General features: G+C 45.6%; 1 protein-coding gene across 2 annotated transcripts; it reads right to left on the bottom strand.

The window, feature by feature from the left end:
- Positions 1–667: 667 nt before the first annotated feature.
- On the bottom strand, positions 668–17,320 carry PPIH (peptidylprolyl isomerase H). 2 transcript variants are annotated; one of them, XM_077752017.1, is made up of 10 exons: positions 17,186–17,317; positions 16,780–16,844; positions 16,408–16,431; positions 16,094–16,138; positions 15,793–15,835; positions 11,642–11,734; positions 8,036–8,123; positions 7,551–7,591; positions 6,655–6,743; positions 668–855 (listed from the first exon to the last, which is right to left on the bottom strand). In XM_077752017.1, exons 1-9 carry the CDS (start codon positions 17,249–17,251, stop codon positions 6,675–6,677), a joined length of 534 nt encoding a protein of 177 aa, XP_077608143.1. In that variant the 5' UTR covers positions 17,252–17,317; the 3' UTR covers positions 668–855; positions 6,655–6,674. The 2 variants fall into 2 exon arrangements, with proteins under 2 accessions (XP_077608143.1, XP_077608144.1); XM_077752018.1 differs by lacking the exon at positions 11,642–11,734 and having other exon boundaries at positions 17,186–17,320.
- Between the last annotated feature and the right edge of the window lie 180 nt (positions 17,321–17,500).

Genomic DNA, 17,500 nt, shown 5'->3' with positions numbered 1-17,500 from the left:
TGCCTCATGAAAGCAATACCATGTAACTCCCTTAACCTCCTGAACATTATGCGCAGTGGGATCTTTCTAGGTGGGCTAGGTCCTTTCAAGATAAGCATTTCCAAGGCATGGTACTGTTTACAAGTTACCTTCCCATCCATTCTCGTATTGGACCCTTTCAACAGTGCTATGAGGTAGATAGGTATTATTATCCCCATTTTACAGATGAGAAAACTGGGGCTCTGAAAGGGGAAGAAAACTGGGGCTCTGAAAAGGGGAGCAAGACCTCTGCTGTTTATAAAATGACCCCAGGTTGAAAAGAAGATTTTTGAGTAAATTATTCCCACTTCCTCATGATCAAGACACCTTCTACCAAATGGTCTCCCATCCAAAACTATCCCAAGTTAGTGACCCATTTCCCCCAGGTTCTAGAACCAACCAAACTGAACCTACTGGGAATATCCTTGGAATAAAGAGTGCTTCTAGCCCTGGGGCTCTACCATCTTTGCCCAGCAGCTGGAGCCCGAGAGGGGGCTGCTACAACTGCCTGCAGGTCTGAGACATCACCTAGTCACAGCTACATTTCGGCTCTGGTCCTCACTAGCCCGTGGCAAGGGCCAGGCTTCCCAGCCGAAGCTAAGGCATGAGGAGACAGTCTGTTATTACAACCATTACAAAACAACATGGGTACAAAACAAAAACAAAAACCAACCACTTTATTTACAGTCGAAAACTTAAACAGAAAATCTTGGGTTTCTGAATCTGTGACACTTCCAAGGTCTCTTGATCAAAAAGGGCGGCAGCAGGCAGGGAAGCAAACACAGGGGCCAATCCAGATTATCTTACTCAATAACGTCACCCAGAGCCAGGGAAGGCCTACAATGGCAGAGACAAGGAAGTCTGTTAAGGATGGAAGAGGCACTGGAAGGGGACTTTCCATGAGAGACAACACTCCCAGCTCTTCTCTACATTCCTAACCTGCTTTGCCCAAAAGCACAGAACTGGTCTGACTCTTGCCCTAGGTCAGATCTTTGCTTCCCCAGGGTAAGTTAAGAGGTGTATTACACAAGAACCAAGAAGAAAGAAACTAACATTTATAGCCACACGTATCATCTCATTTATTTATCCTTCACAAACTCTGTGCAGTACATATTGCCTGTAATTAAGTAAAAGAGGAAACTAGGGTCCCCAAGAGTTTAATGGTTTGACAGTGATGGGGCTTCCTGGTCTACTTGGCTCCAAAGTCTGTGTGCTTTTTATCAGACCTTGATGGCTCTCTGTAGAACTCAGAACAAAGAGAAAGCCTTCTTCCTTGCAGGTTTTGGTCCCAGGGTTATAGAGAAAGTAAAGTCCACACCCTCTGTTTATGGCCTTGGAGTTGGTTTTACTAAAAGAACAGGGTAAGTACACTCAGAAACTATGGTCTCCCGCCCCCTACACATGGCCACACCCCTTTTCCTCCAGGGGACAGCGAGTCCTGGAATCATACTGCAGGCTCAGACAGAAGTTTAACCCTGAGCCCCCAAGCAGAATGTACAAAACTGCATAAACATGATTTGTAAGTTCCATGGTGCTCCAGGACCGAAGCTCCATCACAGACCAGGCCCTGTGTGTGTCAGTCACCATGGTCCCTGCCTCAAGGAGTTCTGTCTAGAGAAAACCAGGCCAACACATTTGTGATATGCTGTGTTAAATGCTGTGTAGAGAGATGAACCAAGTGCTGTGGGGGCACCCAGGAAGGCACCATTGACTGTGCCTATGCCTGGGAGGAGGTGGAGTGACCAGGAGTGATTGACAGGCTGAGGTCAGCCACATGTTCTTGGGAGCAGCTGAGAGGAATGAGGATCTGTTAAAACTATGTACATACGGTGTATATTTCTAAGATACACGGTCAGTATAGAAATTTCAAGCATATACATGACACTAGTAACGGGAAAAAAAGGACTCTGCTCTCTACACTGCAGAAAGAACTGTTACTAACAGTTGGCTATATATCACTACATAATTTCGAAAATAGTTATTCAAATGTACTCACTTTTTTTTTTTAATTTTTTTAAATGTTTTTTTTTATTTTTTTATTTATTTCTAGGGGAGAGAGAGAGACAGCGTGAGCAGGGGAGGGTTAGAGAGAGAGGGAGTCACAGACTGAAACAGGCTCCAGGCTCTGAGCGGGCAGTCAGCACAGAGCCCGACGCGGGGCTCGAACCCACGCACCGCGAGATCATGACCTAAGCGAAAGTCGGACGCTTAACCGACTAAGCCACCCAGGCGCCCCTCAAATGTACTCTATCTTGACTTTGTCACTTAATGTACTCCAGAAATCTGCCAACATATATACAGATCTACCTTTGAGGCTATGTGGTATTTTGCTGGCATGGTGTACCTCAATGTGTGTGACACCTGATTGCGAGGCTGGGAGCTCTGCCTTTGTACTGGATTGGACTGGAAAGGAGCCATTTTCCCCTTCCCTCCCTTTTTTAGCTGGCAGGGCTTCTGTCTTTCAGGGAAGGGAACAAACAGTGTCACACACCCAGCAGGCATGCAAATATTTGCTGCCATATCTCTGGAGCTCCCTAGGCCCATATTTTCGAGGGGGACCTGTTCTCTGGCCTGGCCTACTGTAGTGCACACCTCACCAGCCTCAGCTTACTCTCCACGTTGCTGCCAGAATCATCTTCAGAATAGGACAATTCGATCACCGTGTTTTCCTGCTCAAAATCCTCCAGTGGCTCCCATTGGCCTGGTTCTTTTTGGAGGGCCAGGCTGCCTTTTGAGAACCTCGGGAGTACCATGGACTCTCACCCCAGGGGGAGAAAAGGTGCATACTGCCTAAAGCCTACCCCCATGATAACATATGAATGTCTCAGCCTACACTGGTGCTATAGCTGGCCCTGGCCTCCACTGGCCTTACCTCTTACCCTTTGCTTTTCTTTCATACCTTCCTGCTTTGGCCATATGGAATTATTAGCAGTGTCTTTACACTTTGCTCATGCTGTTCCCTCTGCCCAGAATACCTTCCCGTTTTAGCTACTGGAGACACTCTCTTCTTTCATATACTCAGCCAAAGCATCATCCCTTCTGTAGTCTTCCCAAACCACTCCAGGCAGACACTGGTATTCTGGCTTCCCTTACTTTTCCCAGTCCAGCGCTTTACTCTACTGTAGTTGTCAGTTTCCTCAAGAGACCGTGAGTTCCTTGAAGGCAGGAACTGGGCTTTTCAAATCTGCAGCCTCATATGCAGCACAGGACCCATCTCAATTAAGTGGTGCTTAGTTGAAGGAATGAAGGACCCGTCCATGTGCCACCAACAAGTCTTTCATAACCTTCGTCTATAGTAACATATCACATCTACAGGTAATCCTAGAAGCTGGGGCTAGGGTGTCCTAAACCTCAGTCATTCCAACAGCACCATCACCAATGTCCTCATAACCACCATCCATAAGTACAATTAATTTTTAACATAATCACAACTTTAATAAGGTCTGTTATAATAACCATAAAATTATGTGTTGTGCTAATTATATACTTTTTCTAAGTTGCAAATGTTAAAAGATATTTATCACAGCACTACCTAAAACAGGTTACCCACATTTCTCTGATAAGAAGCATCTTAGTTGCTTGTTAACAAACACAGCATCCAGGATCCTACCTCAAACTCACTCACTCAGACTCTCCAGGGGAGGGATCTGGGAATTAGTAGGTTTAACAAATGCCCCCAAGTGATTCGATTCTTAGGGAAATTCGGGAAACACTGAAAGAAGAAAGCTATCTACTGCTTGCTACAGGCACCAGGTTTGTGGATAACCGGAAGGGCCACAATTCAGACTAGCTGGGCTGCCAGAGCTCACAACCACTCTCTATTCCAAGAGACTCTCTGGCTTTCAAAACAGAGGTTCCATCAGCCCCCAAGTGGTTGTAAGGAGCAAAGAACCCAGTTCAGACTAGAGCGGGCATCAGACTAGAGCGGGCAAACCCTGAGGCCAAGGTTCACATATGTATACCTAACCAAATTCCTCATAAAAAGCTTTCACAGGACCCACAGAGATAAAAGCATGGTTTCTACATCTAGAGTTGTACAGAAAACTTCATCCTCACTAAAACCAAAGTCAGGACCTAAGGCAAAACACAGAAGTTCTAGAAGGAAGTGCTTCCTAGGGAAGTAGTGCTGAGAGTCACTGTACCTGTCTTCTATCTCCATCCCATCTTCATTTATTTCCAGAGCCTAGGCACAAGGCCCCACACGCATGATTAGGTGACACTTTGAATTGGAGGCAGTCGATTCTTGCTGGACCAGGACCGCCAAGAGAGGACCTCCTGGGTCTTTTCTGATTGGAATATGGTGGCTTCTCAACGAAAAAGCAGGCTCTGTGATTCCATTACAGCCTTGCCACTCAAAGAGAGCATCAGCATCTCCTGAGGGCTGGTCGGAAAGACAAAATCTCTGGCCCCATCCAGACCCACTGAATTAGAGGCAACATTTTAACAAGATCTCCTGGTGATTCGTAAGGGCAGTAAAGTTTGAGAAACACTGCTCAATAGGGCTTGAAAACAGCATCTGTACTGGCTGTCAACCATTATCCTGTCCCAAATAACCTGGGGGACCTGAAAGACTCCCGTGGGAATTAGAGACGCTTGTAACTTTAACCGCTAGGAAGAAAAATAATGGGATGATACTCCCATTCTCCCCAGAGAATTAATCTCTACTTTTCCTTACTTTCTCCCACATTACATTACTGAGAAACCCAAAGCAGGGCCCTTTTAGGTCAGGCTGCTACCTAGATTCCCTAACACCTTAAAACTTATGATAAGGATTTTTGGTAAAGTTAAATCAGATCATTCAAGTTCTTAGCTCAATATCTGACCACAAGAAGTATGCAATAAATGATAACCGCTATTATTATATTGCCCCTAAGTATTAGCTATGAAAGATTCAATTCTGAGCATGTCAGGGGTAGGAGACTGAGTTGGAAGTACTATATTTAAATTTAATTAAAATAAAATAAAAAAAAATAAAAAATCCAGCCCTTCAGTCACATCAGCCACATTTCTAGTGCTCAACTGTCACATGTGGCTGGGAGCTATATGATGGATGGCACAGATACAGAACATTTCCACCATCACAGAAAGGAGTTTCTACTGGACAGTTCTGGTCTAGAAGCCTCTGGAACATCAACTGGCCCCTGGGGGATCTGTTATGCTTGGGTTGCAGGCTGAGAAGAGAGGCTTCCACGGGGGCAAAGGTTTATGTGCCCTTTGTTATTAAAGGACGAGGAAGGGAGGGTTGTGAGCACCACCCTCAGAAATCAAACCCCCAAAAGGATTGCCACAAACTCTGTCAGGGACTCAGAAAAATATGGAAATGAGGCTCCCAAACAAAAAATTTCTAAACTTTGTTCTTTTCCTCTCTGTCCTCCAATAGTGATCAGGGGTCAATCCCTAAAAGGAAAATGATCTGGTAGCCTAACTTAGGTTCAGCAAAGAAATAAGTGGGAGGAATTGCCAGCCACTACTGAAGGGGGACAGCAGGTTGTGCCCTAGGAACCTCCAGTTCTGGTAGAAGAGACAGCTCAGGGTGTCGCCTGTGCCTGAAGGGACCATCTGGCTGGATGAGAGGACCACGTGCAGCATTTAGCGCACACTTGTGCATGCCTCCCTTAGCATTTGCTACCACCAGTTCCTTGCCTAAAATGCCTGACATTCTCCCTCTCCATGAACTCATGTTGTAAATTTTTAATAAATGCCTGTAAGTGCCAGATGCTATGAACACAAATTAAGTCACAGAGGTATGTACAGTTATTAAAATGCTCTGACATTTGACTAGATCTCCATTCAGAAAAAAAAGGCAGAGAAAAGAAAAATAACTTCTAGATAATTTTTAAGTTTATAAATAAAATCACAGAAATATTAGAAAAAATACAAAAGACATTATGATCTGAGATACGAAGGACTTTCGTAAAGAAGACACAACCACAAAAGCCCTAAGAGAAACAACTGATAAGTTTGACCTCATCAAAATTTAGAACTTCTGTTTAACAAAGGACATCACCAAAGTTAAGGTAAGCAACACATTGTTAGCTTTTTGCTTAAAATACATTCTGGGCAAAATAGTCACAACATATAAAATAAAGAACAAAGACTCAGAATGTATAACTATTCAAATTGTAAGAGAAGGGTAAAATAAGCTATATGCTACAAACATAGTATATTGTCAGGTTTTTTTTTTTAAGTTTATTTATTTTGAGAGAGAGCAAGAGAACAGGGGAGGAGCAGAGAGAGAATCCCAAGTAGGTTCCACACTCATAAATTGTGAGATTATGACCTGAGCCAAAATCAAGCGTTGGATACTTAACCAACTGAGCCACCCAGATGGCCCTTTTTAATTTTTTTTAATGTTTATTTAAACATTTCAGGTTGATACTCTGTCAACCACAAAGTGGTAGGAGTAAAATGCCCTAATAACCCTTTCTCTTTAGATCCTTACGATCAGCCTAAGAAATAAATATTACCTCCATTTGACAGATGAGGAGACAGGCTCAGAGAAGGGAAGTGATTTCCCCAAGGTCACAGAGAGAGGAAATGGGCTCACTCCCCACGTTTTCAAGTCTAAAGTTCCTTCTGCTAGACCGTGCTGACTTCACTGGGGAATCCTTACCAGGAGGAGAAAGACACACATACCTGATCAGTCTCGCTCTGGACTACATCTCCCCACACTGTGAGATCACCACAGGTAGTTTGGGCTTATTGTTGGGGCCTGTGGGAACATTCTAGGAGAGAAAGCACAGTGGAGAGTCATCGACTCAGACACGCACTCACCAAACATTTACTGATGCCCGCCAGCCCCTGTGCTAAGGACTGAGGATTCAGAGATTGAAATGGTCACAGTCCATGCATGTCCTAGCACAAGGGTACAGGTAATCCAGACCAAAAAGAAAAGGTACAACATTAAAAAAAAACAGCAAACCTATGATGTGTAACAATGTAATAAGTTATAAGAGAGTTTATACAACAGGGCAGAGGAAGCAACTAAACAGGTCAGGGAAAGATTTACACAAGAGAGGACAGAGAAGCTGGGCCTAGAAGGACGAATGGGATCCCACCGGGAGGAAAAGAAAGAAGAAGAGCATTCCGGTGGCGGAAACAGCATTAGCAAATGTTCAGGGGCAGGAAGCAGCAAGAGGCAGGAACGCGTATGCCATATTTGAGCAAGTGGCCTGCTGTAACCAGAATATGGAGGCAACACAGGGAGAAGAGGCTGTGCAGAGGTAGCGGGGGCCAAGTCACGAAGGATCTTGAATTCAATGCTGAGTAGGATTTTATCAAGTAAGTGAAGGGGCCACCAGAGGCCAAACCTCAGTGTACAACTAGAGGCAAATCTACAGGCCAAGAAAATGGAGGTGAGGGGCCACGACTCCTCTGTACTCCTCCCTCTTCCTGAGGGAGCCCGTGCCACCGGAGCAGGAAAGACTGGGCCTACCTCGCTGGAGCTGTCTCCTGGCTCTCTAGACCCTCATACTACTCAGGGGCTACTGGACCAGAATGGCCAAAAGACAGGAAATCAAAATAGAACTCACCTCAATCTTTCGCATCACTAGAAGTCCATCAATGATTTTTCCTGTGGGAAGAGTACGAGCTGGACTTTATTACTCTCATCTGCATAGCACTTTCCAGATTGCAGTGTCCACGCTTAGCCATCATATCGTTTGATCCTCATGAAACCATCAGAAACTTGGGACTTGATGGAAGTGAAATGATTTGCCCAAGGTCACAGTTCATAAGGAGCAGAGTTCTAGGTCTGCGCGAGTGCAAAGCCCCACTGTACCATGCTGCCTCTGTGGGGCATTTCCTAAGTGGTACCACCTGGGTCTACCCCAGGCATACGTATCACTCAGGGGGGTTCCCTGCTACATCACACAGCCCTCCGCCCTTCCCTCTAGCCCTCTCCACCCCCCGTCACTTCCGCCTTCCCTGCTACTGCCACAGCAGTCACCAGGTGGGCACTCCCGGTCCTGGAGTCTGGGGGCTGGGGTCTGCACTCCAGGACAGGAATAGGACTCACCAAACACTACATGCTTCCCATCCAGCCAATCACATTTTGAGCAGGTGATGAAGAACTGGCAGCCATTTGTACTGGGACCACTGTTTGCCTGACAGAAACCGAATATACCTTCAGTGAGTATCCCTGGCCATGCTAGCCGAAGGGTGAGACTCCCCAGAGAGCCTATAGCCCCGATTCCTTTCTTTCAGCAAACCTTACTGAATATCTACTATAAGCCAGTTCCTGAGCTAGGATCCAAGGCTACAGAGATAAAGAGGATACAAGTTATCTGCCGTCAAGGAGCTAGATCCTTGAATAAATGTACGATTCTTCTGCAGGGTGAATTTTTATTAAGGAACAATTGTTCATGGGGCTCGATTTGCTATATTTAATCCAATACTGGCTATAACTGGATTGCAGTCACAAATTAGATACTAGGGAGAAAAAGCCTGTTGCCTAGGCTAGGAAAAAAAGACTACATATAATCAATGATGTTTGCTTTTTAGAGCTACACCCAAAATCTTTGATTACTGAATTTTACAGGAAGAGTATTTTTTAAATTGAGAGTCTGAAAGTCTCCAGCCATATCCCATCTCCTCCCCTGAAATTCTTTCTGTATCTTTACATTTCATAATTTACTACAAAAGAACAGGCGAGTATTACAATGTAGAGTAATACTTTGTAAAGTGATATTTGACTTTCATAGGAAGTGTACTTTCGTACTTTACATGTTGATACCACTAAACTGCCTATAATATGCTAAATTCAGACTTCTGTACAACAAATCCAAGTTACCTTTCAATAGAATTGCCTTACTGTCTAGCTCTGTGAACATTTTATTGCATAGTTCCCTTATTTTGGAAAAAAAAGGAGTGGAAAATGGGAAACTGAAAGTACAATTAAAAGCATAGGTCTCCTAAATTTACTATGACTATGGCAGAACCAGAAATTATTAGATAGGTCACTAGCAGTAATCGGATGCTTAATGGATTTAAATTGGTTGATTCTGTGTTCAACCGTGCAAGAATAAAAATGTGTATCAAATACATTAAAGACACAGTCCAGGGGTACATTCTCATTACGATTTTATATTCTCCTTAGAAAGTCCCTATGTCTGGACTGCCTGAATGGCTCAGTCGGTTGAGTGTCAGCCTCTTGGCTTTGGCTCAGGTCATGATCTCACAGTTTGTGGGCTTGAGACCCCCATCAGGCTCCGTGCTGGCAGTGTGGAACCTGCTTGGGAGTCATCTCTCTCTCCCTCTCTCTGTTCCTGCCCCACCCCCACATGCTCTCTCTCAAAATAAATAAATAAATTAATTAATTAATTAATATCCCACAACAGTAGATGAGGCTATTCCTGGCTTTTGTGCATGCATTTACGAACATTTCACGGGAAATGCCTGAGGGGATGCCTGGGCTGTCGTGGCAGGGGGACCCTGTGGAACATGGGGTACACTTCCCAAGGGCTCCTAATTCTTTCCTTTCAATCGAGCTTTCTAATCAACCTACCTAACTAGCTGCTTGCTGTATAAACATTTACTAGCAAGCAGGCAGGAGCAGGAGAACAGTTATACAGGTTTTTATAGCTCAGGGGACATGCTTGGCCTTTATGCACTCATTTATTCATTCTTTCAGGCAGCATGGCTTACTACTTCCGAGAAGCAGCTCTGGAGCCAGATGATGACCTAGCTGGAATCCCAGCTTTACCACTGACCATGTGACCTTAGTTTAGTCACATAACCTCTCTGTGCTTCAGGATCCTCATTTGTACCTATTTCAAAGGGATGTTGAGAGGATTAAAATAAATTAATGCAAATAAGGTGCTTGTTGAGTAATTGCCCAATAAATGGGAGCCATCATTCTGATTGTCTTTCAGTCATTCATTGATATCTACTCAGCACCTTTCAGTATCAGGTAGTAAGGCTCAGAGATCAATGAGGCCCTGTCCCTGCCCTTGAGGAACACATGATCTAGAGGGGGATGGAAACAAAAACAATTACGCAATAGTACATAGGACAGGACAGCACAACTTCACCAGTGTCAGCCTGAAGGGAGTAGATACCAATGGTTCCTTCCATTTTTCTGAGTCCTCTATGGATGCTAACATAGTGGCATGCACCTAGACGGTTCTAGTCCTCCTGGCAAAGATCCAAGCCCACCTAAATTACTCTTGCAGCATTTACCTGCACTTGCCTGGCCTGGCTTTCTGAAAAAAGGGGCTTGCACCCTGTTTGCTAGGCTTAGTGTTGCCCAATTTTCATGGCAGCCTCCTTACTGGCTTCTCTGCCCCCAACTCTCCATTCCCATCTGCTACTCAGACGGCAGCCAGGGTCTTCATTCTAAATTACAAAATTGATCACCCTTGCTCAAAAAAGTATATACCTCTCCATAACCAAAGAATGCAAGTCCACACACTTCATCCTTATTCTGGCATTTAAAGCCCTTCAGGAGCTAGACCTACCTGCCTCTCCAGTGGTCTCTACTGGCCCTTCCCTTCCCGTTCACATCCTACGATCTCATCACCTTCCTCGCCTTCAGTCCCTTGACTGTGCTCCCCTGCGATTTCATGGTCCACAGCTTTGCCTAGGCTGTTTGCTCAACTTGAAATGCCATCTGGAATAGAGCTCCTTCCAGAACTCAAAAGCTTTCCCATCTATGAAGCTGTGCCTGACCCCTCAAAGTAATTACTCTCATCCCATGGGGCCCTCACGGTACCTTTACATACCCTGAGGTGCCCTCATCTTAACACACAGTGGCATGAGTTAAACCACACTGGATTTGTCATTTTGCATGTGTGACTCCCCCATTAGATGTTAAGTGTCACAAGGGCAGGGATCAGGTCTGTATCCTTGTACCCTACCCTGAGGCCTGACACAGAGTGGGGGTGTGTAAACCTTCACTCGATGACGACTGTATAGATAAGTGGAAGGGGAGGCAAGCAGGATTGAGAGTGTCCCTGTAAATATTGGGTCTGGGGGAGTGAATGTGGGGAAACTACCAGGGAAATGGGTGATGAGGAGGCAGGGAGATCGGAGAGTGAGAGGGAAGGAAGGTGAGATGGGTAAGGGAAAATGAGGGCAGGGTGAATAAGGGGAAGGGGGAGTGAGCAGGAGTGGGTAGATGAGGGGGTTAAGTGGGACAGGTAGGGGGCTGAGAAAGGTGAGTGAGATGTGGGAGTGGGGGTCTAAGTAGGAAGGGGTGCCAGGTTGAGGGAGCACGAGTGGTCAGCGAGCCCAGAGAGGACCAGCCAGGAGGCAGCATGAGTGGAACGTCATCTCGGGACTCTGGGGCGGAGCACCAAGTGCACGGGCACTGGGCCCCGACAGCACAGCGGGCTGTGCTCTGAGTAGCAGGGCTGAAGGCCGAGCCGCACACCCTCACTCAAACAAAGGTAAGAAAACACACAGAGTTCAGGTTTGCCCCCCACCCCCAAGACTGCTGAGGCCCCAGCCCAACCAAATCAAAGCCAACTGAGGAAGGAGGTGGGTGGCAGAGCTGAGTCCTGGGACAAGTGAGAGAAGCAAAGAACTTGGCTTCCATCCCAAGAGACAGCACTGTGCCTCAAGAGGCACCCACAGACCTGCTGGCGACAAATCTAACCCAAAACCTTGACTGGCCTGCACTTACCATGGAAAGCAGGCCTGGAGCAGAGTGCCTAAGTTTAAAATTTTCATCTGCAAATGGCCCCCGGTAAATACTGGCGACTCCAGTACCATCTCCCTGAGAAGACAGAAAGGACGTGTTAGCAGGTTTTGAGGGTTGGGTCCCCCTCCTTGGACCCCTGGAGGAATGCTGCTGCACCATAGCCAACTTTTTGAAGGTGCACTCTTACTCCTGAAGGTCACTTTGGGAGCCACACCTCTCTAACCCTATCTTATAATTAAAGCCGGCCTCTTCCAAGGCACCTTGCAGCCCACAGACTGGCTGGGGCATCTCACAGATTGGGTAAAACAGGTCAGAGCTGGGCCTCTGGAAAGCTCAGTGAAGACAAGGCAGAGTAGAGAACAGTACAGTGATCACATACACAATCCTTGCCACTCCCAAGACTCTCATGCCTGTTGTCATGTAAAATTACTCACTTGACTGACCGCTATCTCTGCTCCCCCAGACAACACAGGTGGATGGGCTCTTGGAAGCCTAGTCTGTATGGACACCACCCTCCTGACCAAAGTTGATTGACCCAGGGGAGCACACCTAACTAATGCAGGGCCAACTAAAGTTCCTTCCCTGGGAATCACGAAGGACTGATGCTCTCTTTTTTTTAAAAAAAAATTTTTTTTTAATGTTTTATTTATTTCTAGGAGAGAGAGAGAGAGAGAGAGAGACAGCGTGAGCAGGGGAGGGTCAAAGAGGGAGGGAGTCACAGACTGAAACAGGCTCCAGGCTCTGAGCTGGCAGTCAGCACAGAGCCCGACGCTGGGCCCAAACCCACGAACCGCGAGATCATGACCTAAGTGAAAGTCGGACGCTTAACCGACTAAGCCACCCAGGCGCCCCATGACTGATGCTCTCTTTGATGCTGAACGCGTATCACGTAAACCTGGAAGCTAGCTGTGACCATCTTCCGCAAGATGGACTGGAGAACAGAAAGAGAAGGCAATACACAGGTATAGAGAGCACCACAGGAAGAGAGAAATGACTGCCTTGGTCCCATATGGCTTTCCAGGTCCTAGTTCTGTTTCTTCCTTTGGGTTTCATGAAACACCTTATCATAAGACCCCAATTTCTGCTTAAACTAGCTTTATTTGCATGATCTCTTTGCTCTCCCAGTAACTGTGTGGAATAAGCGCTATCATCTTCCTCATTTTTCAAGTGAGCAAAACTTATGTCAGGGTAATAAAGTAAGTTGACCACAGCCATATTTGCAGTGCCTTAAACAGAATACCTGGGGTCCAAAGCTAATATTAAGAAGGTGCCTGCCAAAAGACCAATCTCTTCCAACCAAACACTGGGTGAATGGCAGAAAGAGAAAGCACTGACCTAGGGAAGAATCAAGGGGCCCGTATTGGGGCAAAGATTACCAAACAGTATTAACATAAGCCAGAGAAGGAAGACGGCTGTCAGATGAAACCTTTATTTGACTAAAAATTACCAATAAAACTAAGCTCTGTATGGTGGAAAGGCATGGATGGGAGTTCCACATCAATCATTTATAAGCTGGGAAAGTTACTTCCTATCACAGAGCTTCAGTTTCCTCAACTATCACGTGAATATGAAATCACCTGCTGTTTACAGTGTTGCCATCAAGATCCAATTAAATAGTGTCTGAGAGGGACATCTGGGTGGCTCAGGCAGTAAGCGTCCAATTTTGGCTCAGGTCATGATCTCACAGTTCGTGAGTTCAAGCCCTGCATTGGACTCCATGCTGATAGCTCGGAGCCTGGAGCCTGTTTCAGAGGCTGTGTCTCCTTCTCTCTGCCCCTCCCCTGCTTGTACTCTGTCTCTCTCTCTCCTTCTCTCTCAGATATAAATAAAAAACAAACAAACAAAAAAGTTAAAAATAAATAAATAGTATCTGAGAAAAGACCTTGCAATTGATACACAATTATATAAATGTGAGCTATTATATCTTTAATTCCACATAAAAACCTACCTACATACAGAAGGAAGAGAAAAACAAGTTCATTTCCAATTTCCCAACAAACCTGGGGGACAGATCAGTTACCACATCATTCTCTATAAATACACTATCAGTTGCTCTCCAGGAGCCAGAGTAGGGAAAACAACAAAATTAATTTCCAGAACAAACAACAGAAAGCAACTTAAGCCTTTAACAATAGTGGATTGATCAAATAAATTCATTATCTATTCATAATGGAATATAGGTGGCTATTAGAAGAATGACTTAAATGACAAAGGAAAATGTAGACAATTATTAAGTATAAAATATTAAAACATATACATGATCTTAAGTCTGTTAAAAGTTATATTTGGCACACATACACGTGCAATGATGAGACTGGCAGCTGTAAACTAAAATGGCAAGAATATATTCCTTGAGAAGTGAGATTCCTAGAGAGATAATTTTGCACTTTTGCAACCAGAAAAAAAATTATTAAAACAAAGAAATACATATACTTGGCCCAACTTTCGAAGGTCTCAAGTCCTGCTTCTTCTGCTTCTTACTCATTCTATTTTCTCTTTCCTAAGAGTGGCTCTGAACAATTGTTTCTTGCTGACAAAGGCTTGTGGCTGACCAACGATACTGTCTGATTCTGGAGCTATCAGCAAGTGACTAGATGTGCCTGGCAATGATGCAAGAAGTTGGTCCTGTCCCTGTTAAGACAACATGACAATACAGGAACCTAGGGGAGAGAGAGGGCAGAGAATAGATTCTCAACCCATCTTACCAGCTAACAAAAAAGTATACGGTCACCCAAGCCCTACTACCATCAGTTGTAGTCAGGGATCGCAAACTTGAATGCCTACAGGGGCAAGTGACATGAATAAGGAAAGCAGGTGGTAGTGGCTGTGGTGAAATGGCGAGGACATACCCTGCTTAAAGAGAGCAGTTATGTGATTCCAGACAATTGTTGGTACATGAGAAATACAGGCCTAGTGCACCCCTATTTTCCATTTTGTAGAGAGAAAACAAAACTCCAGGGTTTTCTAGTGATTTTCCCAGTTTTACATCACACACATGGAACAAAGCATATCTGAAAGCCTGATCTGGCATAAAATCTGCCTCTTTGTAACCTTCCCTAAATAGGAAAGAGACAGGTCTTTAAAAACTCCTACGAAGAAGGGGCACCTGGGTGGCTCACTTGGTTAAGTGTCGACTTCAGCTCAGGTCATGCACTCACAGCATGAGTTCAAGTCCTGCATTAGGCTCTGTGCTGACAGCTCAGAGCCTGGAGCCTGCTTCATATTCTGTGTCTCCCTCTCTCTCTGCTCCTCCCCTGCTGGCACTCCGCCTCTCTCTCTCTCAAAATTAAATAAAACATTAAAAAAATTTAAAAATAAAACAAAAAACTCTTAAGAGTTAAACTACATAAATATACACATGAAGGAGAAAGAATGTCTCCCAGATCCAAGAAAATAGCAACATGACTAACCAAATGATATTAGTAAGAAAGACCATGCACACAAGAGGCTGGCCAAAGACAAAAGTAGATTTACGAAGAAAAGATATGGTTTATTCAGCACCCTCCTAGGTGAGAAGACAGGGATGAGGCTTGGTATGAGAGACACATACTTTCTAGTCACAAGAAAGACATGCTTCGCAATGAAGAACTATTCCACCAGGCTCTCCTTGAAAACAGAGGAAATATCGCTCCAGAACAATCTACCTCTGTTGCTCTGATTTTTTGTCCACTAATCAGTTTCTTATGAAAAACTCAGCTTTCCAGGCATTGTGATATCAGAAGTGGAAGGGAAACGGGGCATAAGCATTTAGCTCACTGGAAAAGGACTTACTGCTGTTTAGGAAAAAAAAAATTGCAACTGATTTCTATAGAAGTTTCATGTGACTGAGTAGTTTGTGTCTCTCATGGATCATCTATAGGTGTGCTGGAAAAGTTCAGTTTCTGGACCTAAAAGGCTAAGATTTGGAAGTCAGTGAAAGTCAGTAACTCAATCAAAATGCTGATGTCTGTTACCTTGCGGTTAGAGAGTAGTAGCCAGAAACCCTACAGAACATTCCTATCACACCCCCCCCCTTCCTACTTGGCTATTGTTTTCAAGCCTTAAAACCGCACCCTATAGTAAAAATAGCAGCAGCAGCAATAACAAAACATCACATTCCTGTAGGTCTTTGACAGCAAAGGAATAGTACTTACATTAACAAAATCCCCACCCTGAATCATGAAATCCTTTATGACCCTGAAACAGAAAATTAGGGATCCTGAGAGGAGGCTCTGTGGTTTAGAAAAACATTGATTTAGTCGTTATACTTTAGATTAACATTGATTTAAAAAGAAAATGTTTATCACTTTGGCTTTTTCAAATCAATTGCTGAGTTCACAAAAATTCCTTCTCAAGATCTAGGAATTATCTTATCATTTTATTTTCCTCTAAAGGGACTAATCCCCTAAGGAAGTGATTCGAAAAGCCTGCGGGGATGGCTCGCCAAGGACTTACCTGTGGAAGGTGCTCCCTTTGTATCCTATGGGAACCCCATCTTTTCTATAACCAAAAAGAAAGAGACTGGAATGATGACAGGTAATCATAGGCCTTTCCAGTTTACCACACACTGGAGCCAAGACTCTGCTAAAGATGGCCGGGAGAACAGCGGCAAAGAAGGCAAATAAACTGAAGACAGACCCATGGGAGTATTACTTATTACTGTCACCAATAATCATTCAAGGCCTGCTGGTGGTTCCCCCCAAACCCCACTGCAGCCCCAGGACACCCTTCAGGAGCAAGCAGAGAAATCAACCACGTCTGAGACTGACCTGAATTCTCCAGTGCAGAACTGCCTGAAAGGGAAGAGTAAATGATTCAGTCACCATGACATCACAGCTGAGGGCGCCCTAATGGGGGGGATGGGGGGAGGAGAGGGGAGGTGACATTCGCGCCAGCATGCCCATTCAGACAGACATCCAGACACCTAAGCATAAAACTGACATAAATTGACATGGGAATAGTAAAAACGGTGACTTCAGCCAGAGCGACACAAAGGGGACTCAGATCTCAAGGGCAGTGAGTGGACGGATAGAGGCAGGCACACAATACCGGAGACCGGTCCAGCTTCTGCTTGGGTTAATCTGGCAGAGCCGGAGCATCATCTTACCTTACCTAAAATTCTTACCTAAAATTCTCCTTACCTAAAATTCTCCGCCGTCTTAGGCACAACGTCGGCAAAGAGCTCGATCTTCATGCGGCCAACTTCCTGCAAGCGGCAGGAGACAGTCAGAATGTCCGGTCCAAGACCACCAAGGCCTCAGCGAGCAGGGAACAGGAGGGTCTGACCCCTCTCTCCCGCTTTCTAAGCGGTCTCTCCCACCTCCGCCTGCATAGCCTCTTCTCGCGTGGCGCCCCTTCCCTCCCCAGGCGGGGCGCTAGGATGTGCAAGGCTCCTCCTCTCCTTCCCTTGCCCCCTCCCCGCAGGTTGGTAGGTCCTGGTCCAGTATCGCTATCTGGCCTCTCGAGTCCACTATCCCTGGGTGGGTGAGATCTTCCTGGCTGGCCCCGTGCAGTGTCCCTTGGGCGCAGCGGCTGCCTGGACCTCACCTGGCCGCCAATGCTGACATCAAAGAACACCACGGGATTGACAGGGCTTGAATTTGCCACCGCCATGGCTGCGACCCGGAAGCAGAAGCCGGGGGCACTGGGTTCCGGCGAACCCGTTCCCGGTTCTGTGCGTTTACTCTCCGGCGCAGGCGCTGGAAGAACGAACGGAGGCCAGGCCCCGCCCCCGGAAGCCCCGCCCTGCGCCCTGCGCCCTGCGCCCTCTCCTGCGGAGCGCTCTCTGCGTCTTTCAGTGAAACTGGGCGTTGCGGTGTGGCCCTGGCCGGAACTGTGCTTGCTGTTTCTTATCCCTGCCGA

The sequence above is a fragment of the Crocuta crocuta genome, unplaced genomic scaffold (genome assembly GCF_008692635.1).
Source record: "Crocuta crocuta isolate KB4526 unplaced genomic scaffold, BGI_CrCroc_1.0 scaffold367, whole genome shotgun sequence".
NCBI classification, from domain to species: domain Eukaryota; kingdom Metazoa; phylum Chordata; class Mammalia; order Carnivora; family Hyaenidae; genus Crocuta; species Crocuta crocuta.
This window is presented reverse-complemented; position numbering and strand designations above follow the sequence as displayed.

Bases quoted from the DNA above. Each gene is read 5' to 3' on its own strand.
- PPIH (XM_077752017.1), bottom strand. From the start codon at position 17,251: ATGGCGGTGGCAAATTCAAGCCCTGTCAATCCCGTGGTGTTCTTTGAT. The intron at 16,139-16,407 runs GTCAGTCTCAGA...TTTTGGTTATAG, and splicing joins TTCTGCACTGGAGAATTCAG to AAAAGATGGGGTTCCCATAG. The intron at 8,124-11,641 runs GTAAGTGCAGGC...GGTTTCTGTCAG, and splicing joins CTCCAGGCCTGCTTTCCATG to GCAAACAGTGGTCCCAGTAC.